At 43.0% G+C, this 26,879-nt stretch overlaps 1 protein-coding gene, 1 non-coding gene and 1 pseudogene across 2 annotated transcripts; 1 reads left to right on the top strand and 2 right to left on the bottom strand.

The window, feature by feature from the left end:
* Window positions 1–4,597: 4,597 nt before the first annotated feature.
* Trnak-uuu (transfer RNA lysine (anticodon UUU)) lies at window positions 4,598–4,670 on the bottom strand. The gene has a single exon. It is a non-coding gene; the product is annotated as a tRNA-Lys (tRNA).
* An 8,398-nt stretch (window positions 4,671–13,068) lies between these two features.
* Znf184 (zinc finger protein 184) lies at window positions 13,069–22,504 on the bottom strand. Its single transcript, XM_051143197.1, has 4 exons — window positions 22,418–22,504; window positions 19,694–19,820; window positions 19,223–19,318; window positions 13,069–15,063 (listed from the first exon to the last, which is right to left on the bottom strand). The coding sequence occupies exons 1-4, from the start codon at window positions 22,502–22,504 to the stop codon at window positions 13,112–13,114; spliced, it is 2,262 nt and encodes a 753-aa protein (XP_050999154.1). The 3' UTR covers window positions 13,069–13,111.
* Window positions 15,395–16,724, top strand: LOC127186876 (elongation factor Tu, mitochondrial-like; annotated as a pseudogene).
* Window positions 22,505–26,879: the final 4,375 nt, after the last annotated feature.

Genomic DNA, 26,879 nt, shown 5'->3' with positions numbered 1-26,879 from the left:
GTGGAAAAAAAAAAGTTTTCTTTTGATTTGACAAGCACCGGATGTCCCCCAAAACGGATTCTCGATTCAAATGGGTACGCGGCTAGGGCAGTTTCAATCGGATTCCGTGTAGGATAATTTCGATCAAGATAACAAGCTAACAAAGATAGGTCCTTCTTCCCCTGGCTTTGGCTTCTGTTGGGAGCCGGGGCTTTCAAGAACGCTGTGGATAACAATCCTGCGAGACGCCAACAACGCTCTTCTGTAACCGAGCAAGCCTTGGTCTCTAGCAGTGGGAGGCTGGCTGTCTCCTTTTATCGTATTTCATTTTATTTTTATTAGTTTGGTTTACCAGATTCTCCGTCGCTCCTTCAAGCTCACAATAAAATCGGCTTGTGTGTGGCGGGTAGTGGGAAACAGCCGTAATTCCTCGGACTCCGCCCCTCGCCGCGTCCCCACTGAGGGAACGAGCGACCCCTAGTGGCATGAAATAAACGCCCTGGTCTTTTGTAGCCGATTTGAGGCTCCTTACGCAGGCACAGTCTCTGCTGGAAGTCTCTAGGCTTATCTTCTTGTCTGGGAAGATTTCCTTAAGCAAACACACAACAGCCTGTGTTTGAATTCTGACATGTCTGTCAAACTTGGGAGAGAGAGGCCTGAGACAGAATCTGACAAGTAGGCAGTCTGTGTCTCTGAAGTTGTTGTGAATCCAAAGACAGCAAGGCTTGGTGTATCATCCGGTCTTCTATTCTCTCAGGTCTGACATCTCAAGAGAATTCTGCAAATTTAGTTGCTCAAAGACAAATCTTGGGGCTGGAGAAATTGCTCAGTGGTGAACAGCACTGGTTGCTCTGCTCTCCTAGAGGTTATCAGTTCATTTCTCAGCAACAACGTGGTGGCCTATAAGCATTTTACAATGGATCTAATGCCCTCTTAAGGTGTGCAGGCATACATGTAGACAAAAAGTAGTCATACAGATAACTGAACCTATTCAAACTTTTCCGACTGCAACATTAAATCACAATATACAAACATCTACATGTATATTTATGAGACAGATGCCAAACTCACCAAGTAATATGATTTCTTTATGTGTGTGATTTAAATACAATTTCTTTATGTGTGTGATTGTTGGCTTGCATGTATGCTGTCTGTAAACATATGCACACCTGGTGCCAGTGAAGGGCAGAAGAAGGCTCTTGATCTCGTGAAACCAGAGTTACAGTAAGTTGTGAGCCACCATGTGGGTGCTGGAAAACACAAGCTGTTGTAGGCAACAAAGCCGTCTCTCCAGCCCATGCACCAAATAATATTTTACTAATGGAGTTTATTCTTTTCCATATTGCTGTTCTTTATTTGTTTTTGTTTTGCTTGTTTTTTGAGTCAGGGTTTCTCTGTGTGGCCCTGGCTGTCCTGGAACCCTGCGATCTGTCTGCCTCTGCCTCCCAAGTGCTGGGACTGAAGGCCTGGGCCGCCGCCACCTGGCATCCTATTACTGTTATAGTCCACTTCCTTTATTAATGTGTCAGTCCTGAAGGGTGGAAAGATAGCTCCACAGAGAAGGCACTTCCTGCTCTTGCAAAAAGGCCCTGGCTGGGTTCCCAGAACCTATACTCACCGGTTCACAACCACCGGGCAACTCCAGCTTCCAGTATATTTTGCAGTGCAAGGATACCAGCACTTGCATAAACACAAGCACATACACATAATTTTAAAATTTTCAAAATTTGTAATAGGATCTCACCATGTAATGTCACTATGTACACCAAGCTGGTCTCCAATTCTCAGAGGTCCACATGTCTCTGCCTCCTCAGTGCTGGGATTAAAGGCATGCACCATCACTCACCCACAAAAAAAAAAAAAAAAAAAAAAAAAAAAAAAGTTTAAGATACCAGTTATGACCATTTTAATATTGGTTTTATGTCATTCACATTGCGGTTACAAGATGGTGTAGAAGAAACTGCCACATATAGAGTGATGTTTGAGACAGATGGTCCTCCTGGAGTCACATGAGACATGAAACATGCTAAGCTTCCCAAAACGGAAGGACCGGTTATCATTAGAGATGGGGTATGTTCATACCACATGGCTTTGCTAAATTTCTCCTAATTAACAGAGACTCCTAATCTGTTTTGTTGTTGTTTTAAAATGTTTTTTATTACTTTCTATTTTATGCGTATAGGTATTTTACCTGTTTGTCTGTACGTGAACCATGTGCATGCCTGGTGTCCTCAGAGCTCAGAAGGTATCAGATCTGAAATTAGAGTAGCTCATGGTTAGGAACCATTGTATGGGCACCTTCAGTTCCATGGGAATTGAAATCCTTTTATGGCCTTGGTGGCACCACACACATACACATGGTATGTACAAGCATGCAGGCAAGCACTATTACACACAACATTAACAAATGTGTTTTTTTTTAAGATACTATTAATGTGTTTTCAAAATGCCTATACCATCTTATACTTTTAATCAGTAACATGAGATCTGATCTCTGTATCTTTGCCCGCCTAGCATTTGTTATTTTATTCTTTCCTGATGTGTGTAACAACACTTCATGGTCTTATGGACATTTCCAAGAGGGCCTCTTCTGATTTCCCCTTGTATAGCCTCACCAATAGATCTTTTGCCAATTTCCTAACTGGATCACTGTTGTTTTAACAGTGAGAGCTCTTTGTGTGCCCTCAGTATGAATCCATTGTCAAAAATGTGTCTTGCAATTCTTTCTCCAAATCTGTAGCCTGTCTTTTGGTCTACCTAACAGAATCTTTCTAGAACACTTTTTTTATTTTTATGAACTGTAATTAGTCATTTTTCATTTATGGGTTGCACTTTTGATGTCAAGCCTACGTATACTTTACATTGTAGAATCACTTTTTTCCCTAAAATTTTTATAATTTTGTATTTTTCTTTAAACTGATGATATATTTTGAGTTTATTTTTAAACAACACTCTAAAATTTAGGTAAATATTCATTTTATTACCTATGGAGATTCAATTTCTTCAGCATCATTAATTTTTTTTACTTGTTTTTGTCTTTTAAATTAACTAAGTGACCACATAAAGCAATGAGTTTCATTATAACATTTTCTCATAAGTGTATTTAATTTCCTATCTCTATGAAAAGACACCATGATGAAGGCAACTTACAAAAGAAAGCATTTAATTGAGAGTTTGCTTACAGTTTCAGAAGGAGAGTTCATGACCATCATGTTGGAGAGCAAGTCAGCAGGCAGGCAGACAGGAAGGCAGACAGCAGACAGGCAGGCAGACAGAAAGACTCACAGGCAGGCAGACAGGAGGGCTCACAGGCAGGCAGGCAGACAGACAGGCAGGCAGACAGGAAGGCTCACAGGCAGGCAGGCAGACAGGCAACCCGGCAGACATGGCCTGGAACATCATCTAACAGCTTACATGGCGATCCTTAAGTTGGAGGCAGAGAGAGACAGGGCTTGGTCTGGGCTTTGTGAAACCTCAAACCCACTGCTACTGACACACCTCATTCAGCAAGGGCTACATCTTCTAATCCTTCCCAAAATAGTTCCAACTAGGGACCAAGCATTCAAATAGATGAGCCTAGGGCGGCCATTCTTATTCCAGCCACCACAGTAAGTGTCAATATATTTTTCCTTACCTGAGCCCTCACCCTATCTTCCCTTGAGTTGTCCCTGATCACTCTTGCCCAGCATCATTTAAATAATCAAGGGCCTGGAGAGGGGCTCAGTGGTTAACAGCGTTCTTTGGTCACGCGGAGGATCCAAGCTTGGTTTCCTGTACCCGTATGGTGAGTCACAATCACCTGTAACACTTGTCCCAGGGGCTCTAACATCTTCTTCTGACCTCTGTATGCACCAAGCACACATGTGGTACACGTACACACATGCAGACAAAGACTCATACATATAAGTTTAAAAAATTTTAAAAACAAAACAAAGTTTGACCTGGATTTGGCTGAACATATTCACTCTAGGAGGTTGATTTTCAGGTTTTTTGTTTGGTTGGTTTTTGGGGGGTGGTTGTTTGTCTGTTTGCTCCATAGAATTCTTCATAGTTACTTTGTTACTGTCAATTATAATCCTCTGGTAGGGAGAGAAAAAACAAAAACAAGCAAAAACCCTACAATCTACTCTTCCGTCAGCCATACTGTTAACATGAAGTTGGCCAAAACTGCAAAGGTGACTAGTTATTTCTAGTAGGTGTGTATTTGTCCTACCGCAAGGCTTGCCAATAACTAACCTCCTGATGTTCATGCTCATCACTACAATGTGACAGACCACAATTTGGTGGCCAGCTCCCCATCTGCTGAAGATTTCAGCTGTGAGAGGAAAGGACAGAAAATCTAAGTCTTTACTTTTATGTTAATGAATGTGTTTTATGTTAGTCTTGTGTTTTGTGTTAACAAAAATTTAAATATTCTTTTAAAAAGGCCAATCTACCCTAAAAGTGAAGCTCTTCTACAATATGTAAGCTTTCTGTACTGTGTGTTTCTCAGAAAGGGTACATAATTTAAAAACTGCTATCATGTCTATCTGGAATAGAATAAAAGCTCACAACCTTGGTTGCAGCTTGCCTGAAGAGTTATCAGTTTAATCTCTCATGTAAGGCAAGTGAGTATCACTGCCTGAACAGGGACTTGAACCCTGAACCCTCAGATTAAAAATCTGATGCTTTACCAATTGAGCTATCCAGGCCCTTGTGGGACAAGTTTCTTCACATGTAGAAACAGAATCAAGAACCGTTTTCACTGGTAGTGTAGGCTAATTGCACTAGAGAGGCAGTAAAGTGGGCTGTAACTGTGAGGGGTGGTTCACTCAGCATTTGTTCATGAGTTCTGTAGGTAGGAATGTGAATGATGTGGAAAAGAAAAAACTAAACCTTAGTTGTAAACAGCTTGTGGAAGAAGGAAATAAACAGAATAAAACAATGGACTGTTTGAAATAAATATTTGTAGTTAAAGCTGGCAGTGTTCTTTTCTGTTTCTATTTTGTGGAATAATTTGAGGAGTATTGCACATGCTAATTAGGGTAGCTAAAGGGGGTGTTTGATTGCTGGACTTCAATACTTTGGTGGTCAGCCTCAGGAGGAGGAAGTAGCCAGATTAAAAAAACAAACAAACAAACAAAAAAAACCAAAAAAAAACCTTGGTGGCTTTAGGAATGTAATCTAATGGTTGTTAGCAGGACAGAAGTAATGGGGGAGGACAAGCCTGCTAGAGCAGTGTTTCCCGTGCCTGGGCCGCCTAGATTCCCTTTGGTCTGCCTCCTGCCCCACGCTCCCTGACAGAAGCAGGCATGGATCCCTGAGTTCGAGGCCAGCCTTGTCTACAGAGCAAGGACAGCTGGAGCTACACAGAAAGACCCTGTCTCAAAAAACAAAAGTGGGTTTTTTTGTTGTTGCTCTTTTGTTTTGGGTTTTCTTGAGATAGGGTCTCACTTTGTAGCTGTGACTGATCTGGAAAACTCTATGTATCCAGGCTGGTCTGAACTCCTAGAGATCCTCCTGCATCTGCCCCCTGAACACTGGAATGAAAGGCAAGCTCTATTCTTTTTCATGCCATCTTTCCTCTGAGCCCCATAAGTTTAACCTGTCTCCCTAAAACTCAACTATATATTATCTTTTTTTTTTTTTTAAGATTTGTTTATTTATTATGTATACCGTGCTCTGGCTGCATTTGTGCCTACAGGCTGGAAGAGGCACCAGATTTCATTACAGATGGTTGGGAGCCATCATGTAGTTGCTGGGAATTGAACTCAGGACCTTTGGAAGAGCAGGCAGTGCTCTTAACCTCTGAGCCATCTCTCTCTAGATCCCAACTATCTATTATCTTAAAGGAAGACACAGCATCTTTATCATTTAGTGTGGTGGAATGAGATGGTCCCGTAGCCTTGGGCATTTGAATCCCTGGTGCCTCCTTGATAGTGCCTGTTTGGATAGTTTAGAAGGTGTGGTCTCCGCACAGGAAGCGTGTCACTGGGGATGGGCTTTGAGGTTTCAAAAGCCATCTGCCATTCCCAGCTGCTGCTCCAGTGGCTTCCCTACCAGGATGGACCCTAACTCTCTGGAACCATAAGCCCAAATAAGCCTCCTTTATAATCTGCCCTGATCATGATGTTTTATCACCTTTAAAAAGCAAGTAATATAGAGAGGGAAAACATTTTCAACCCCGATGGCATAAGAATCCCCCAAAAAGCAACATCCTGTCACCCCACCCTTGTACTCCATCTGGCTAGAAGCCCCCAGTAACCTTCGTTTTGGTGTGAATTTTTCCAGAGTTTCCTTATAGATATAAACACACATACTTGTTTTTGAAACAGAGACTGTTATACTTTTTATTTTTCTTAAACAGGGTCATACTATGTAGTCCAGGCTGGCAAATAGCAATCCTCCTGCCCCAGTCCAACCTCTAGCTGGGGATTTCTCACCCCTTCCCCATACACACGCACCTTTTCTGGGTTTATTAGTAACTTTTTCCCTCAGTAGATTTCCTCCTTCCACATGTCTTACTTCCTCTTTACCATTGCATATTAATGGGTCTCCAGGGAAAAAGATGTACTTCTGTGACTTTCAGCCATATGACTAGTTATATGATTTAAAAACTATTTTCTGAGGACTCCACTGACTTATTACAGCTATTCTTCCCGGATCAAATGCCCACTCGGTGCAGCCTGGATACATCCTAGGCCTCCCTGGAATTTCCTCACTCATCTCACAGCTGTAGCCGCCTAGTTCTCTGACTTACCCCTCTTTCTTGTAACCTTCTCTTGAATTCTCCAAAAGTTCTGTCTCCAACACCTCTCCTCCAGCTCTTTAGCCTCTCCTGCTTTGACTTAAACCGCTCCCTCTGTGCAGCTCTGCATCGCCTCACAGAGCTTTCTGACTCACTGACTCCTTCCGAGGGATCTCCATCCAGTGCCATATTCCAGTGTGTTGGCACCACAACTGACATGCTTAAACCTCCTTGCTACCGTGTTACATTGGCTTCATCAGGGAAATAAATCTCTAGCCCAGCAGACAGCAGTGTGGTAGATGCCAGACACAACAGACAGAATCAGCTGATAAGAAAGGCTTTTCTTAGGGGTTTGGAAATATGCAGCAAGCACACACGAAGGCCCTCTACAAAGCAAAGGAATGACTCAAGACGGATGTGGGATTCTGGTCTCTCCTTGAGGGCTGAAGGTCTTAAGGGTCTTTGAGGTTGTCTTCCTTACCCAATTTAGGGTTGGTCAGTTTGGACAAAGGGAGGCTGATCAGTCCACAAGGTTGGGCTAAACTCATCAGTCAGACCTAGAACTCGTTTAGGACACCGGCAGAGGGAGGGGCCCTTCTGACTGGGGGAAAAAAATCTTGCAAGGCCTCTTTTAGACTGCCAGGCTTTTGTCTCAGGTCCAGAAGGTGAGGATGATGCCAGCCATATTGGAATTTTCCCATCTTTATTATTAGTCATGGCTCTGGTCAGTCTATCAGAGGATCTAATTTCTAGTCCCTCAACATGGCACCACTTTATAATAGACTACATGTTAATAGTCACAATGACTAGTGTATTAGTTACTTTTCTCATTGGGACAAAATATTTGACAGAAACAACTTAAGGGTTTATGTGGGTCCAGCATAGCAAAGAAGGCCTGGCAGTTACAACTGAGGTGACGTGTGAGGCAGCTTTGTCGGAGGTCAGGAAACAGAGGTCATGTCGGTTGCTCTGTATCTCAGTCACTTCTATTGCTGTGAAGAGACAACATGACAATTTAATTAGGGCTGGCTTACAGTTTCACAGGTACAACCAGCATGGTAGGAAGCATGGTGGCACCCAGGCAGACATGGTGCTGGAGGAAGCACTGAGAGTTCTACAATCAGATCCACAGGCAGCAGGAAGAGAGAGACAATGGGCCTGGCTTGGGCTTCTGAAACTCCAATGCCCACTTCCAGTGACACACTTCCTTTACAAAGCCACACATGCTTATCTTTTCAAATAGTGCCTCTCCCTGTGAGCCTACGGGAGCCATTTTGTTTTCTTTTTTTCTTTTCCGTTTTGTTTGTTTGTTTGTTGTTTGTTTTTGAGACAGGGTTTCTCTGTGTAGCCTTGGCTGTCCTGGACTCATAGACCAAGCTGGCCTTGAACTCACAGGGATCCACCTGCCTCTGCCCTCAAGTGCTAGGATTAAAGACATGTGCCACCATCGCCTGACTGGGAGCCATTTTCATTCAAACCACCACACCCTGCTCATACTCTGCATAAGACCAGGACCTGATGATGCTGCTGCTCAGTGGGATTCCTCAGTTAGTCCTCTGGGGAAACCTTCACAGGCAACACCTAAAGGTGTAGTTCCTGGTGATTCTAAATCCAACCAAGATGGTAGCAAATATTAACCATCCTGTAGTGACAATTCTAGAATTTGATTTCTTTAAACACACACACACACACAAACTATTATAAGAATATTTTCATTTTAATCCCAAGTGTGGGGCTATGGGTCTGTTTTGGACTTTCTGCAGAACCTGACCATGATTTGCCTCATGCTCTAGCAAGAGGTGGTTTTGCCAGGGCAGATAGTTTCTTTGGTTGTATGATTTTTGGAATTCGGGTAACTTTTTCAGAGGGTATATAAATGCCAGGGCCCTGAGAGATGGGGTTGGTGTTTGTTGGTCACAGTTAGTAGTTGTGATCAAAGAAAAAACAAGAATAAAGAAATTAGATTGAAGTGTCTCTATCATTCTCTCTGCTCTTTACTTTCTCTCCTATCTAGTGATAGGATAAAGGGTGGGAAAAAGAAGAACCCACAAAGTAGCAAAGACCAGCTACAAGCAACAAAGAAACAATAGGAAATAAATTAGACCTCTCTCTCCTTTCTCCCGCCCCCCACCCCCATCTAGTGATAGGGGTGAAACTGGGGGGTGTGTCCAGGAAAGATAAAGGGTAGGAAAAAGAAGATCAGCAAAGACCAGCTACACCATCCTAACTGGGAAATGCTATTCATATTTAAGGGCAGTAGTCAGCAATAATAAATGTTCAAATATCTGGTGAAGTCTGGCATAACAGCAACCTGCCTTCCCGGATGCCAATGGGGCAAGGAACTCACCACACATACCATTGTCCTAGTGGGATCTAACGTTATGCACAGCAACTTGTTTCCTTACCACACAGATGGCTATCAAGCCCTGCTGGTACCACCTCTGAAATGTCCTTATTTCCTTTGTCAGTGGTTTAGTTCACATATGAGCCATATGAGCTTTCAGCTATATCAGCAAAGACACAGAGCTGGCTTTTGTTGTTTCCTGCTCCTCACACTGCTGTGGGAAGCTCTGATTATGGCACTTTTCAGTAAACAGCACAAGCCACGCCCTACCAGGAAAGCCCACCTTCTCATCATCGCACTTTCCAGATGAAACACTTCCACCCTCTGTGTTCCTGTCTGGAAACAGCTAAGGTCTGTAGAAAACAGGTTCTACGCCAACGCTGCTACAATTCCTATGCAAAACACATCACTATCTTATTTGCCAAAGCTGCATGATCAAGGCCTATCTGCTAGGAATTACAGATGGGCCAGGAACAATGAATAAAGGCAGCCTGGGAACAAGCCACATGTGCTGACGCTGCATCGGCTTGGACTCCAGTGGCTTGATTCGACATTCACTTACAGTGTAAGGTTTCTCTCCAGTGTGATTGATTACTCTGATGCTCAGTTAGGTGCATGCTCTAGGTAAACACTTTCCCCAAATCATCCTGACTCAAAAGCAACAAATGTCAAGTTACTAGTTATGCAGAATTAAGATACCAGTTTCACAATGTGGGATTGATCTTTATCCAAATTGTGTTGTACTTAAAAGTTTTAAATAAGCTGCCTAGTATCAGACTCTAGAAGTTTGAACCAACACTGGCTACAGAGTTGTGTTGAACTGGATTTCCCTCTTGCGTCACATGGATCTCAGAGTCTGGGCTAAGGATGAATCCTGTATAGGAGATTCCATGGCCCAGGCATCTGGAAGCCTGAGACAGAAGATGTGTCCAAGAGAAGATCCAGAAATGTCTGACTGTACCACGGCATGGCTTACACTGCCCTGCTCCTTCTGCCCTCCTTCCACATCAAACTCCTATAGAAGATACATTTCTCTAGCCACAGCCAGTTTGATTTACTATCTTTTGTTTTTCCTGCATGTATGTGGAGGGCACCAGACCTCTGGAACTGAAGTTACAGGTAGATGTGAGCCTTGTAGATACTGGGAACCAAACCTGGGTCCTCTGTTAGGGCAACAAATGTTCTTAACCACTGAGCCATCACTCCAGCCTCTAATGAGAGTTTAAGAGAGAAAATTAATGGGCTTTTCCTTCAACATTAACTTGTTCTGCCATATTTCTTTTGGTTTGGTTTTGGTTTTTCAAGAGAGGGTTTCTCTGGGTAGCCTTGCCTATCTTGGTCTTGCTTTGTAGACCAGGCTCACCTGGAACTCACAGAGACCCGCCTTCCTCTGCCTGCCAGAGTGCTGGGATTACAGGCGTGCACCACGGCACCCAGCCCCATCATATTCTTAAACATTTATTGATTGCCAACATCTTACAGCACTAACAGACTATAGAATGGACGATCAAGAATTATGAGGGCTTAACAGTGTTTCTTCCTCTACTCTAGCGCCCATACATGTGCACTTATGTGGGCTTTGAAAAAAGCCAGAATTTCCCTAGGAAAACAATCTGTAGACCAGACTAGCTTCAAACTCAAGTTATCCACCTGCCTCTGCCTACTGAGTGCTGGGATTAAAGATGTGTAGCCCACCTGACAATCTTGATTTTTTTTTTTTTTTTTTTTTTTTTTGGTCTTTCTAAGACTGACTTTATTTAATATATTTGCCTCCAGCTGGATCAATTTTCATACATATAACTGTATTTACATTTTTGAAGTCTAGATTATTTTAATTCAATCTAAGTAGCCAGCATCATAAAAATATACAATAGAAAATCTTATGCCACAATCTTGATTTCTATATGATTTCCAGTTGAATACCTGAGCGATGCTCATAAAAGAACTCAAAGACTGGCTAATGGATGGTCAGAGCAGAGTTCCTCATGCAACCACCTAAAGTGCAGTCCAGAACAGAAGAGATGGTTCAGTGGTTAGGAGGGCAGGAGTTCAGCACCCACTGTGGACAGCTCACAGATGCCAGTGCCAGGCCCTTTTTTGGCCTAGGGCACAAACACTCATACGCCATTCACTCACACACATACACCTAAAAATAAATCTTTAAAAAATCAACTTTTTACCCTGGCAACAAAGGGCTAAATTTGGAACACCACAGAGAAGATTGCCATGGCCCCTGGTACATCCTTCTGCTTGCTATATACTTAGCGAATTCACTCATTCAGAGCGGAATGTATACCATTCTCTAGGATGTATAATACAGTTACCTGATTCTGACACAAGGAGACCAAGTGTAAGTGAGAGAACTGTACACTGTGACTGAGTCTTTGCACTTTGGTGAAGATGCAAGTCAACCTGCCTCCCAGGGCCTGAGAGATCCTTATAAACAGGGTGACGCTCAAGAGCTACAACATGTGGGCTGAGTACCTGTGAGCAGCCAAGGGGAGACACAACTAAAAGGGTGGGTACAAGTTAGAAGTTAAACTGGCAAGCATGGTGGCACACACTTCTAATCCCAGCACTCAAGAGGCAAAGGCAAGAGGATGTCTGGAATGAGTTCTACGACAGCCAGGGCAACATAACAGAGATTATGACCCAAAAAGTGAGGATTACAGATGGCAAGAGTTCTTAAAGAAAATTCTGAAGCCTGAGTCCCATATCCTGGGCCAACTGAATGAGTCTTAAGTGCAGCCCTGGCACTGGAATTTTGTTCTCAGTTGTTGGGCTTGAATCATCTCCAAACGCATACGCTGAGAACTCATTCCCCGATACGGTGTTATTGGGAATGAGGGTCTGGAAAATTTGAGCATAGAAAATTCTAGAACAGGACTTTATACAAATCTCTGTTTTCTGCCATGTAAGAACAAGAAAGGCATGGCATGGCACACATCTGTGATTCCAGGACTTGGGGAGGCAGAAGCAGGTATATCACTTCAAGTTTGAGGCCAGGCAGGTCTACAAAGTGAGTCCAGGACAGCCAGGGCTACACAGAGAAACCCTGTCTCCAAAACAAAACAAAAAACAAAAGAAAACCATAAGATCATAGGTGACTACAACCAGAAAGTGGACCCTCTGCAGACTCTAACCTCCAGAACTGTGAGAAATAAAACTGTTTAAAACTCTATCTTGTTACTTGTTACTGCAATGCAACCATGAAGCCACATACCACCAGGGTTAAATACTAATACATACTGTAGAAGCAACCCCTCCAACTGTTAACTCCTAACCATTTTAAAACTAGAAGAGGAGATACTGATTTTTGAGATAAAGGTTCTTTGTGTTGTCCAGTCTACTTTAGAGTCCTGGGCTGTGACTTTGCATTTCAACCTATAAGGCTGGAAACACAGGTGCACACCAATGAGCCTGCTACTGAATTTTATAGTCATAGGCAACTGAATGATTGTATTTTAAAAGTTTTTATTTAATAATCAGTTACCTGAATAAGTAAGTGCATTAAAACAGGAACAAAACAAATTCCTAGTTACTGAAACACAAATTTCTACTTCTAGCAAAACATGCAAAAACCACATTGTAGTTCCAAGACAAAATGTGGGTGTATACTGCATTTATGAATATATTTAAAATACACAAAACTGAGAAAACTCCAAGCTACCTTTCAAATCGTCTCTGAATCTTTTGTTTCATCTCATGTTCAGAAGGAATTTAGGGGCTGGAGAGATGGCTCAGTGGGTAAGAGCACTTACAGCTCTTCCAGAGGTTCTGAGTTCAATTCCCAGCAACCACATGGTAGCTCACAGCCATCTGTAATACAATCTGGTACCCTCTTGCGTGCATGAAGACAGTGTACTCATAAAAATAAAATAAATCTTTAAAAAAAAAAAAAAAGTTCCTATCAGGATGTTGTTCTAATAGCATACTCGGACTAGTTTAGCCCAATGGACTCTCCATCCTATCATGTGATAGGGGAAATGTAAAACACTTTAGAGTTCCTCACCCCGCTCTGATTCATCACTATAAAACCAAAGTGAATAGAGCAGCTACATTTATGATGTTCCTACAGCAGCCATGCCAGGGTGCAGTCTCTGGTGTTTAGTGAGAGCAGAGCGATACCGGAAGGCTTTCCCACAGTCATCACACCCAAAAAGCTTCTCTCCTGAATGAATCTTCTGATGCTGAATAAGGTGTGCGTTCTGGCTGAAAGCCTTTGGGCACTCATTACAGTTGTAAGGTTTCGCTCCAGTGTGAGTACTCTGATGTTCAGTTAGGTGCACGCTCCGAGTAAAGGATTTGTCATACTCATTATACTTATAGGGCTTTTCTCCCGTATGAATTCGCTGATGCTGCATCAGATGGGAACTCTGGCTGAAGGTTTTTTCACATTTGTTACACTGGTAGGGTTTTTCTTCTGTGTGAGTTTTTTGATGTTGAGCAAGAGATGAACAGTGTCGAAAGGTCTTACCACACTTGGGACATGCATACGGCTTTGCTCCTGTATGAATTCTCTTGTGTTGTGTAAGGTGTATTTTCTGGTTGAAGGCTCTCCCACATTCATTACATTTATAAGGTCTTTCACCAGTATGGATTTTCTTATGCTGAATAAGGGATGAGCCATAGCTGAAGGTCTTCCCACATTCATGACACTGATAAGGCTTCTCTCCAGTGTGAATTCTTTCATGCTTAGCAAGAGATGAGCTCCGAATGAAGGCTTTCCCACATTCTTTACATTCATAGGCTTTCTCCTGGCTATGGGTTTTCTGATGCTGATTAAGGTTTGACAGGTAACTGAAGGCTTTTCCACACTCACTGCACTCAAAGGGTTTTTCTCGAGTGTGAATTCTTCGATGCTGAGTCAGGGACGAGCAGTAGCTGAAGGCCTTTCCACAATCGCTGCATTTGTAGGGCTTTTCTCCAGTATGAATTTTCAGATGTTGAGCAAGAGAGGACCAGTAACTAAAGGATTTCCCGCACTCTGCGCAGTCATAGGGTTTTTCGCCAGTGTGTGTTTTTTGATGTTGAGTCAGGTTTGAGTGCTGACTGAAGGCTTTTCCACATTCACTGCATTCATAAGGCTTTTCTCCAGTATGAATCATATGGTGACGGATGAACGTTGATGGGCCATTGAAGGCCTTTCCACATTCGTTACACTTGTAAGTTTTCTCTCCAGTATGAATTTTTTGATGTTGAGTAAGGTGTGTGCTCCTGGTGAAAGTTTTTTCACATTCTTCACATTTGAAAGGCTTTTCTCCTGTATGAATCTTCTGGTGTTCCATAAAGTGACCTCTCTGGCTGAAGGACTTTCCACACTCATTGCAAGTGTACGGTTTCTCACCAGTGTGAATTCTCTGATGCTGAACAAGATGGGTCCTCTGACTAAAGGCTTTCCCACATTCATCACATTTGTAGGGTTTTTCGCCAGTATGAATTCTTTGATGTTGAGTGAGAGATGGACCCTCAATGAAACCCTTTCCACACTGGTCACATTTGTAAGGTTTATCTCCAGTATGAATTCTCTGGTGGTTTATAAGGTTTTCGCTTCGGCTGAAAGCTTTGTTACATTCATTACACTTATATGGTTTTTCTCCAGTATGTGTTCTTTGATGGCGGATGAGAGCAGAGCAGTAAGTAAAAGCTTTACCACATTCATTGCACTTACATAGCTTCTCTTTCTTAACTGAATGTGAATTCTGCTTGGCTCTTGTTTTGGTGGAAGTTTGGTCTAGAGCTACTTCTGTTTGTGTTACAAGGTTTGAACTCAGGTCAAGATTGCTCTCACAAATGGATACTGTTTTCCCAGTTATTTTTCTTTCCCTTGGCAGCATCTGTTGGTTTGCCTGAAGCTTCTCTGAACTCCTGTCAGATTTCCATGTTTCTAAGACATTGGAGCTGCAAGAATCTTCCCTTTTATAGTTGTTTGATTCTGCCTCTGAGAACAGGTGCTCTTCAGAAATGTCACGTTCTGGGGGTGACACACCATCTTCAGGTCTTGTCTTCCAGTCTGAAAGAAAGAAAAAAAAAAAAAATGCCAGTATTTTCTGGACAGAATGAAAGAAAACTGCCCTTGTTGGAAACTAATCATTTGAAGGTTCTCAAATATATAACCCTAATATTTGGGTAGAAAGTGGGAGCTAAGGAGAATAAACTGAAACTGCAAAGAGCAATGCTTACTTCAGTTTCATAGATGGTCTCTAGGGTTCAGTTTCATAGGTGTTCTCTGAGGACAGATAAGAATGGTATTTAAAGAGAGAATTAAATTTAAGAGATAAGCTGTGTGTGGTACTCCACTTCTTTACTCTCAGCATTCAAAAGACTGATGTAGTGCTACCACAATGGTGGCCCCCTTCAGCAATCTCGGTGCCAGCCTGACCCCACTGATGCAAGGTTGGCTGCAGCCACTGAAGACCTTTGTGTATGACAAACCCCATGTGAATGTGAGTACCACTGGCCACATGAAATCTCAGGAAAGACTACTCTGATCACAGCATCTATAAAAATTTTAGCCAAGGGAGGTAGGGCTAAGTACAGGAAGTACGAGGACATAGACAACGTCCCAGACAAGGGTTTAGGGTATCAGCACCAACACAGCCATATGGAGTAGAGCACTGCTGCCTCCTACTGTGCCTGCACAGACTGTCCCAGTCAAGCCTATTTCTTTTAAGAACATGGATCATAGGCACTGGTCCCGCTGGATGGCTGCACCTTGGTGGTGACAGCTGATGATGGCCTCATGCTCCAGACACAAGAACCCAATGGCTAAACAGATTGGAATCAAGTATGCATGTTGTGGTGTATATGAACAAAGTAGACTCCGTCCAGGAGTCAGATATGGCGACAGCCAGCAGGGCTGAGATCCAACAGATGCTCAGTTAGTTTGACTATGAAGGAGAGGAGCCCCTAGTAATTACAGGCTCATCTCTCTGTGCCCTTGAACAATGTGATTCTGATGTAGGTGTGAAGTCAGTGCAGAAGCCGCTGGATGCAGTGGACACTTACATCCCAGAGCTCAGCTGGGACCTGGAGAAGCCCTGTATGTTCCCTGCAGTCAGTTTACTCAAATCCTGGCTGGGACACAGTGGTGACAGGCACACTAGAGCATGGAAGTTTGAAGGCCGATGAGTGTGAGTTGCTGGAATATAATAAGAACATCAGCACTGTGGGGACAGGCACTGAGAAGTTCCAGAAGAGCCTGGAGAAGGCTGAGGCAGGGGATAACCCAGGTGCTGCTGGTCCAAGGTTTGAAGTGGGAAGCTCCAAGGCATTGTCTGGTCATGAATATGCCAGGTTCTATCCAATCTCACCAAAGGGTCGAGGCCCAGCTTTACATCCTCAGAAAGAGGGGCTCTCACTTTATACCTGCCAGACATCATCATGCCTCCTGGGAAGGAACCTGCCATGCCTGGAGAGGACCTGAAGCTCAGCCTGAACTTGTGGCAGCCCGTGTTCTTAGCGAAAGGCCAGCGCTTCACCTTGCAGGATGGCAACAAGGCCACTGGCACTATCCTTGTCACTGAAACATCTGCCATGACAAAGGAAAACAAGAATCTCAAATGGAGACGAGCTGAACTTCAAGTTCTTGAACTTATGGCTCCCCTGGTCAGTGCCCCCTCCTGGGGACACAATTACATCCAAGCAGCGTATAACAACGGACACTTCTGCTAAAAAGAAATGGCCTGCCAGGTGAGGCAGGCAAGTAAACCATGGATTTAAAAAAAAAAAAAAAAAAAAAAAAGGTAACCAGAGACTACTAACAGTACAAAGAAAAGGACTGACTCTAAAGGATGCAGTATGAATTGAGATTCCTTGGTAATGAACAATAAAGCAAAATTTTAAGAATGCTGATTTTAATTCAAGACAAATAAATAAGAGAGATTCACCTAAGACTTATCATTATTAGTCTGGAACCCTGCAGTAAGAATTCTATCTTTGCTAAAAAATTAAGTTATAAATAGGTGAGGAAATAATCCATGGTGGAAAGATAACAAATATCAAAGTCTATCACTATGGACTTTGGAAAAGAAGTGGAGGGCTAAACTATAGGTATAGGAGCAGAAGATGCCAAAAGCAGCATTGTAGCAGGATGCTTATGTGTAAGATACAGAATTCCATCTTAAGGGGAAAGAAAACAGTTAAAGCCACAGGTCATGTATGAGAAAAAGACAGGGGTAAGGAAGACTCTCTAGGGTGACAGAATAAAAGAAAACCCTGGCAACAGGAAAATACGAAAAGACACTGTCTGAGTCCAGTCACAACCACTGCAAGGATGAACAGAATGGCTGACCCCAAGCTGCCCACCATGCGTGCCCATGTCTCCACAGACAATGGAATAGCATGCATCAGTGCAGACAGCCTCATAGTGGCACAACTTCTTCAGCAAAAACAAGGTCACTGCAACACAGCTTTAGCAATGACCATGTGTTTCAGAAGTACATTTTCACCAATACCCAGGGAAATATATTTATACAGCAGTTGCTGTACATAACCAATATGTAAATCATAAAGAATATCTTCTGAGGCTGGCGAAATGGCTTATTCAGCAAAAGTGCTTGCTGCTGCTAGGCCTGATAATTTGAATTCAATCCCTAGGATCCACATGAAATGAAAGAACTGACTACTGCAAGTTGTCGGCTGACCTCATATAAGCACATGCACCCCTGGCCAACACACAAGTAAAACAAATGAAATAAAGAATATCTTCTGGATGTACTGTGGGTGAAGAACGTGAGGGCCAGGGTCCTATGCTGTTTAGAAGTAACCAATCACAAGTGTGAAATGTATGAGGGCAAAGTGATACTGACCACAACCAATGACCACACCATGTCACATTCTCTATTCAATAATTAAGAGAATTATCTAGGAATAGAAGGATTTGAAGGATTAGAGAAAATTCAGAAGAGCATGCTGACTACTAATACCCCTCCCACAAAAGCAATCCCTACATTACTAAATATAAAAACCTGTGGGCACTAGCTAACATATTCCTATACCCAATATGTGGAAAAGTAATCAAGGGTGACAATAACCAGACTGCAAAAAAATTAGGCAGACCAGTGAGATAAAACACACATCAGGATCACAGATTATGTCTCTGAAAGGACTGGTCTCTATGACATCCTCAAGGAGGCAATGGGGGGCTGGAAAGGTGGCTCAGTTAAGAGCACTCATTGCTCTTTTAAAGGACCTGGGTTTGGGTCCAGCACCCACACAGTGGCTCAAAATCACCAGAAACTCTAGTTCCAGGGGATTTGATACCCTCTTCTGACCTTTGTAGGCACCAGGCATTTATTCATATGGTAAAGGAAGCATATATGTATACAAAACTAACTCTGTCTCTGTCTCTCTCTCTGTCTCTCTGTCTCTCTCTCTCTCTCTCTCTCTCTCTCTCTCTCTCTCTCTCTCACACACACACACACACACACACACACACACAAAATGGGTAATAAATCTTTTTCAAGTATAGTAGAAGGTATTATTAATAGATAAGACCAATCAGAGTAATACATTTCAGAGATGAATGTTTAGGTTGAGATAACAATACATTCAAACATAGATAAAGAAAGGGAAAATTAATTAAAATAATCAAATCTTCCAAGAACTCTGAAATAACTTTAAAAAAAAATCTGAAGGCAAGGAAGAAACTAAGATGATGTCTAAAAACACAAATTTAATGAAATTATAGCAGAAAATTACTCAAGCCTACAGGAAAAAAATTCTTCAGAAGCTCAAGGACAGAATGATATAGGAACAGAATGTGAAACTAAGCATAAGAGTAAGAATGGAGTAAGTGCTTTACAACAACATACACAATAAAAAACAACAAAGGCTGCAGGGATGGAACTCACTTTCTTTTTATTTTACTTGGGAACAAAGAAAAGACATTTAGTCAGTGTTAAGTGAAAGTATCTGGAACTAGCATGTTTGATGCTAACAGAGATGAAGCCCTGATACAGAAAATGAGGAGACAATTCTGGATCAAAAGAAAGTAGGAAGAGAGAGAATGTAGAGTGCAAGTTTAGAGGTCTGCTTTAGAAAAATGAGGAAGGCTGCATCCTCTAAGGGGACCGCAAAGTAGGATCTGTGTTGAGATGTCCTCATCTCTCCACAAGTGAGGCACTGAAGAGTCGCCTCTCGCTGTGCTGGCAGCAGGGGAGAGCACTCACCTCCCAAGGAGCCAACAGGGATGCACAATTCCTCAGTCCATGGCTCTGTCCCTTGCTCCAGGTGGGAAATCATGTCAGGTTTGGAAACCTGGAGCCCTGCTCAGAGGGGAAAAAAGAATCTGCTGCAATAAGGAAACAGTGACATATCAGAATGCAGTCTCACCACTCTTCCAAGACACTCCCCATGGGAAAAATCTGGTGTGAAGAAAAGCAGGGCAACTGTCACACTGGGCAGCTGAGAGGCTGATCTGAGGAGACAATGATTAGTTTACTGCTCCACTTAATAACGAGGAGACACTTCCAAAATTTTAATTTGCTGGTTCCTAAACTTAGATGCCAATCACATCTAAGCAGAAGAGATATTGTGCCTCCCACAGCTGATCTAAACTTGGGGCTACCCTCACCTACGGAGATGAGGTATGTACCCTCTTCCCCACATCCTGATCTTAACTTGCGGGGCATCACCCTCACCTATGGAGACCAGATGTGTGTAATTTTCCAATGTCACGTCTCTGAACAAGTCTCTCTGTGTAGGATCCAGGTGTTTCCATTCTTCCTGAGTGAAGTTCACGACCACATCCTTGAAGGTCACTGATTCCTAAAACAGCAAGTATTCTATGAGTTAGCCTTAGGAAATAGATAAAACCACTACTATCCACAGAATCAAGGCAGGAGATGAACTAAAAGTGATACTAATATGTCTACTAGTATGTCCACCTCTGGGAAAAATTTAAAATAGTACCTTACACATAGGATTGGTATTAAGAATAAAATAAATGTTCCATGTGGGTGGTGGTAATATAGCTCATTGGCGGAGCATGGGCAGGGTCCTAGGTTCAATCCTCAAAACCAAAATCATATTTTTTTTTCCCTGTGAAGTGCTTTATTTAGGACTCTAAGTGCTCAACCAGTACTGGCCAATGCTGTCCTTGTTCCTCCTCCTCATCTCTATAGCAAGTACTACTATCATCGATAACATTTTTACTATCTATAATCTACAGGAATATCCAACGACTTTATGACAGACTTGTCCTACCACATTTCTTTCTTTTTTGGGTGGGTGGGGGGAGTGGAGTGAGATAGGGTTTCTCTGTGTAGTCCTCCTGGCTGTCCTGGCACTGACTATGTAGACAAGGCTGGCCTCGAACTCAAAGATCTGCCTGCCTCTGCCTCCGAGTGCTGGGATTGAACCCCATGTGCCACTACCACTCAAATGTCCTATTACATTTCAAAGGACACCAAAGTGTAAAGTAACCAAAACAGTGCCCTGTTATGGAATAAAACTCAGTACGAAGAAAACAGCTCAAAATAGGCCCATGCATTTAGGAGTGGATAGGATTAAGCAGTTTCCAAATTAATTAAGACACAATGGATTGATCACTAAATCATACCATACAATTAACTCCTGGCCAAAAGATAAATAGAGATCTTTACACCTTTACAATATGCCCAAATATTCCTGTTGGCTTAAAGATTACATACATTGTGGGGTTGTTTGTCTTGCTATATAATCCTGGTTGGCCTTTGCCTCCCAGGTGCTAGGAGTAAAGGCCTGTGCCACTGCTCCCAACTTCATTTTGGATTTTTAGCCTCAATGGTTTTGAGCAAACTAAGCTTATAATAATTACAGTAATAACAGGAAATACACTTCATCCAATAGGAGCAAATTTACATTTCTTTACAGTGCTTACTGATCATTCATAAGATGGATCATATTCTGAGCAAAAGAAAAGTCAAAATGGCTGGGTGTAGTGGCACATGCCTGTAATTCCAGCACTCAGGAAGCAAAGACAGGCGGACTGCTGTGAGTTTGAGGCCAGTCTGGTCTACAGAGCTTGTCCAGGACAGCCAAGGCTACAAAGAGAAACCCTGTCTCAAAAAAAAAAAAAAAAAAAAAAAAAAAAAAAAAAGAAAGAAAGAAAGGAAGAAACAAAAGTCAAAATGAATCTTAATAATTTTAAAAGGATTCAAGGCATAAGAAGTATGTTTTCTGACTGTGGATATGTTCACTCACTACCTGGAACATAACAATTGTTTTATGAACCTTCACACATGTTAAAATGTATCCAATGAGAGCTGACCCTCTGCATCTGTAGACTCAATCAACTGTAGATAAATTATACTCAAAGAATATATGCACAGATATTGTTCTTGTTGCTATTTCCTAAGCAATAGAGTAGAACAGCTGCATAGTATTTATACTGTATTTACAATGTATTAGATATTTAATTATCTAGAGATGATTAAAGTATACAAGTGGATGTGGATAGGTTACATGCAAATATTGTGCCATCTTATATAAGGAACTTGAGAATCTACATGTTTTGGTACCTGTTAGGGGTCCTAAAACCAAGTCCTCCAGGATACAGAGGAATGACAATATACTTTAAATACATGTAGCTTATTGTCACAACATCCCTCAATAAAAAATAAAGTAATGCTAAAAGCACTAAGCTGAAATTGGGAAGCGCTGGTGTGGGCAGGCTGAGTAAGAACAGGAAGCCCAATAAAGGGAGGTCTTACAGTTAAGGCCCATGGAAAACTTTTCCTACATTAAAATGTGTTATGGTTCACAGATAACCTACAGAATAAGCCTTTACACTTCTCATGAGCCACTCAGTTCTTTAATATTCTGACCTCATTCAATTTAATTTTTTAATTCGACAAAATAAGCCATGTCCTCCAAATCCTTCTGAATCTATGACTGTCACCAGTGCCCACCTGCCCACTCTGCTTATAACCTTTCTCCTTATCTAAACTCCGCTCCTCACGCCTTCCTTACCCCAGTATTCAAATGTCACCTGTCCTTGGGAGAGTACAACTGCACATCCTCCATTCAACTCTCTGTCCCTCACGAAGCACACACGCCTCTCCACTCCCTAAGAGCCGCATCGCTCATTTCACTTTCTGTAAACTTGCCTATTTGATTTTTATGGGCCATTTTACTCAATTCAAGTAAAGAACTAAATGTTGTGCTTCTTTTTTCCCCCGCTGCAGTACTGTACAGCATAGGTAAGAGGTGAACAGAGAGTGCACTGCTGAAACTGTGGCAGCAGAGCAGGATCTGGGTGAGACCACAGCACAGACGAGAGCCCAGAAAGACTCACCAACAATAATGTTGGAGTAAACACACCTCACAATAAAAGACTTATTATTCTTAGAAGTAACATAGCATTTAAGAAAATCTCAACTTACCTGAAAACTAGATGGTGGGAGCCGGGGATGTCCCTCGTGGAGACTAGTGGAGTCTGCAAAGGTCAGGCCTAAGGAGGAAGAGGCCATGATGAGTCTGACCAGACCTGTTGCTGCCAGCAATCCAGAAAATCTTCTTTCTTTTCTTCCTGGAAATAACAACTGTCTCTCCTTTCTTTCTATGTTGGAATGCCCTAACCCCCAGAAAGACTCAACTGAGGCCTTGGTGAGTCCTGAGTAGGCTCAGAAACAAACAAACAAAGAAACCACTGCCTTAAGATTTAGTTTTGTGTCTTGATACTTAACTATTCACATGCTTTATATGGATAAATCTGAAACCCTCATTAAGTGAGGCAAAGCATTCCTGCTGTCTTTTCTCTGCTACATATAAAATGTGAGTAAACAGCAGGCTATGACGGTGCATGCCTTTAATCCCAGCACCAAGGAAGACCAAATTTGTGGATTTCTGTGAGTTTAGTGACACACACACCTAATGAAAGTAAAGGCATGCAAACACCCATACACATAAAATCTAAAAAAAAAAAAAAAAAAAAAAAAAAAATTAAAAATTTAATGAGGGAAAAATGTCACATTCTCAGGTGTTTTTTAAAGAACTATGTTTAGATTTAGGCACTGCAATGTAAGAAATTTGCTAACTAGGAAAAGGCTTCTCAAAGTCTAGAGATCTTATAGGGGACCTACCAAAGGAAAGGAGGCTAGGCTACTTGAAAGGGAACTTGGGAGGAGTTCTAACAGCTGAACTCACAGGTAAGAGCAGCATTGTGAAAACACTTACAGTCGCCAGCGTTTTTAATATCCACACAGAAGTTACAGAACAGGCACTTTTGATAAAAGAAACTTAAAAAACAAGGATGTTGTTTGAACCCAAACACGTGCACCGGCAAAAGCTTGAAAAATTGCTATCTGCAAGATCTTTCAAAACTAATCTTTGCATTGGAGAGACTTGTTTTTAGTACAATTACTCTAAAAGGTAATAAGGAGAAACATAGAGAGTATCAGATATTCTGAGCTGTTCATCTCGTGTCCAGAAGCCAGAATCAATTCTTCCAAGTCTCTTTCAATGATGTATTTAATTTTCTTTACCCGGAACCACAACTGGTCCTCCTCCCAGCTCTCAAATCAGCTTCTACCAGCCTGCTCTGCCCTGGTAATCCCCATTACCTGCCATCTCAGGAGCTCTACGTGTTCCGCTAGAACGGGGAACACGTGGATACTGTCACAAGCAGCTTCAGTCTGGGGCTTGGACGTCTCGCTCCCCTTCCAGGATGGGTGCCTAATGCTCTCCGAGACTGGCCTACCAGACACAGGGTGCACTCTGCAGCACACGTCTTGTAGTCGCACCTGAGACCGGTACAGACTAGCCAGAAGGTCCTGTCCAAGCACGGAGAGCAACGGGGAGGTCTGGGTTTCTGTAGAGAAACAGAAAGTGGAGAGGAAGCAAGCAGCTCTGCCTCGCACCAGACTCTGGCTGCCCACCGAGAGTCAGTCCCCCTCCACTGGATCTGCGACCTCCCACCACCCCAGACGGTGGCCAGACACACCTGTTGCGAGGCACACCAGAAAGGCGGGCAGTGCGGCACCTCAGCTGGCTCGGCCCAGAACAAAGGAACAAAGCCTTGGGGAACCGACGGTCCCCAGCAACGCCAAAGGGAGGCGCGCCCCCTTCTCTGACTCCCCAGCTTCCTCTTGCGCAGGCCTCATCACGCGGGCCCGCAAGGTGACGTCACACTCCCAAGGCGCTGGGCGGTTGCCATAGTGATACCTGGACTCCAGGCTTGTGACGCACTCCTTAGGATCCTGGAGCCTGGGGTGGTCACCGAGCCATAAGCCCACGAAGAGGGACGGGACAAGCACCCACCCTTTTCCACGCCCACAGGCGGCTTAGCGGTCACTTCCGGTCAGGCAGACCCTTCCCCTTCTTTCTCCCCTCCCAGCAACACACTCGCACGCCTCATCGGGGAGCACAAAAGACCACAATTCCCAGAATGCAACGTGCGGCGCCTCTGAATTCCTTTTTCCCAGGTTTCTACTAATTTTGCAGTCCTTCCCGGCGGGTCGGGAGGTGGCGCTCGCCTACCGTTTGTGTATGGTGGCTTGGATTGTGAGCAGAGGTGGTCATACCGGTGTTTGTAACAAAGACAGAGTCACACACCCGCAGGTTTTTGGGCCGGAGCAGGATCTCATACTCCTCAGATGGCCTCTAACATTTAATGTAGACGTAGCTGGCCTTGAAATCCTAATGTGACTTCTCCACCTCCCAAGGGCCTGGACCTCACACACAGAGACTTTCAAAACGCAAGTGCACATTTCACCATTCAGCCCTGCTTTCCTTACCTGGCCTGCATTCTAATTTATATGATTTTTGTCGTTTTGAAAATATTTGTCGCCAGGCGTTGGTCGCGCACACCGTTAATCCCAGAGGCAGGCGGATCTCTTGAGTTTGAAGTCAGCCTGGTCTACAGAGTGAGCTCCAGGACAACCAGGGATACACCGGGAAACCCTGTCTCAGAAAAAAAGAAGAAAGAAGAGGAGGAAGAGGAGAAGGAGGAAGAATAAAGAGAAGAAGAAAATATTTGTCGTCATCACCCATTGGATTGTTTTCATGTCTTCGAAAAAAATGACTGACATTCTTTTTTAATACTAAAGAGGCCAGGAGAGGGGTGGTCATACAGTATTTTACGTATTAACATGGCTTTCTGCACGTTTCTTTTCCTAGTGTTATCCCCAAATTTTGAGAGACTCCTGAACAGACCACCCAAGATCTGAGTCCAAATCCAATGGCAAGGAAGTCTTTATTGCAGGTTTGAACTGGGGCCACACCTCCAGTGCACTGAAACAGCAGATTCAGGGAAGTGGCCTGAAGGGAAGAGTCTCAGTTGAGAGGGTTTTACAGTATATGATTGGATGGCATTTGGGCAGAAAAGCTGCAAGCAGGGAGTTACAAGCCTTGGCGTTTCATGGTTGGGTAATTGGTGTAGGGGCAAGTTGGCCTAAAGAAAAGATTGGTTGAAACAGTCATGGGGCATTAGGAACTTTGGCCTGGCTTCTCCTACTTGGCTGTTGCTATGTGCCAGACCACCTGCTGGTCAGCTTGACAGGCAGAGAATATATTTGAACTTTCCCAAGGTGAGCTGATTGTGTTGCTGGGGGAATTTTTCCGTTTAAACTACTTCGTGGTTTTTCTGCAATCTGGTTCAGCCCTTGGCCAGGTTTAACACAACATGGAGTTTCTTTTTCAAAATGGAGTGTGTCTGGTCCTTACACTAGCACTTAAAGTAAATCTGTCAGTGTATCCTTGATGTACACAGAAGACTCCAACAAATAGGTTTTTACACTTCAAAGGTGTGGCCCACGCAGCATCCCCAGTTATTTCCCAGGAGGGCTAAAGTGGCTTCTCTCCTCATCTTGCAGCACGAGGCTTGGCAGTGGTAACACTACCTATAAAAAAGTTAAGGAAGGCCGGCCGTGGTGGCGCATGCCTTTAATCCCAGCATTCAGGAGGTAGAGGCAGGTGGATGGTTGTGAGTTTGAGGCCAGCCTGGTCTACAAAGTGAGGCCAGGACAGCCAAGGCTACACAGAGAGACCCTGACTCGAAAAAAAAAATGTTAAGGAAAAGAAATGGTACTTAGAGAAAAGGTCGCAACATGACATTAGATCAAAGGAGAATGCAAATGGCAGGCATGCTTACTTTTTTTTTTAATGTTTTTGTGTGTCTGTGCGTGTGCACGTATGTGCAGGGGCATTCTTTGGTGGTCAAAAAAGGATACGGGGCCTTTGGAACTGTAGTTCCAGGAGATGGTGACCCACTGCACATGGCTACTAGAACTCCCTAAGCCATCTCCAGTGGCCAAAAAGGATATTTAAAATGTGGCAACTATTTCTCATATTAATTAATTAAACTTAAGGGGAGGAACAGTACAAGATATTCTTTAGAAGTGTCTCTATGATTTCAATGAAAAAAATGAAATTGGGGAAAATAAAGGACTGAAGACAGAAAGCTGACATGTGCCTAATAGTCTGGAAGGAGAGATCAGGTAAGAAGCAGCTGTCAGCACTTCCTGTGTGCCAGACAAGGTACCAGGTGCCTTGTATCCAGTAAATTAATTTTTAAAGCAATCAAGTGAAGACACTTTTCTCTAATTATTCCTCCTTCACACAATGGGAATTAAGTAACAAATAGCTTGAGTAACTTGCTTGTGGTCACATGGACAGCAAACAGGGCTGCTGGGTTACAGGAGGTAGCTGCTGTCCAAGTGGAGGAATTGGAAAAAGTTTATCTTAGGCCTTTTCAGGTCTGAAATTTATTTCTGAGGCTTTAACTGTGGGAGATGACTTGGGCAGCATGAAATTCATGGGTCATGAATTTTCACTAAGAACTTCATGTTTTTGTTGTTTCTCTGGTGTAACATAAGAGAGACAAATAAGCACCTGGCTGCTCATAGT

This window comes from Acomys russatus, chromosome 3, assembly GCF_903995435.1.
Source record: "Acomys russatus chromosome 3, mAcoRus1.1, whole genome shotgun sequence".
Lineage (NCBI taxonomy): Eukaryota > Metazoa > Chordata > Mammalia > Rodentia > Muridae > Acomys > Acomys russatus.
This window is presented reverse-complemented; position numbering and strand designations above follow the sequence as displayed.

Bases quoted from the DNA above. Each gene is read 5' to 3' on its own strand.
- Znf184 (XM_051143197.1), bottom strand. From the start codon at position 22,504: ATGGCCTCTTCCTCCTTAGGCCTGACCTTTGCAGACTCCACTAGTCTC. The intron at 19,821-22,417 runs GTAAGTTGAGAT...TTGCTGTTTTAG, and splicing joins TCCCACCATCTAGTTTTCAG to GAATCAGTGACCTTCAAGGA. The intron at 15,064-19,222 runs GTGAGTGCTCTC...TCTTTCTTTCAG, and splicing joins CCCTGTTGGCTCCTTGGGAG to ACTGGAAGACAAGACCTGAA.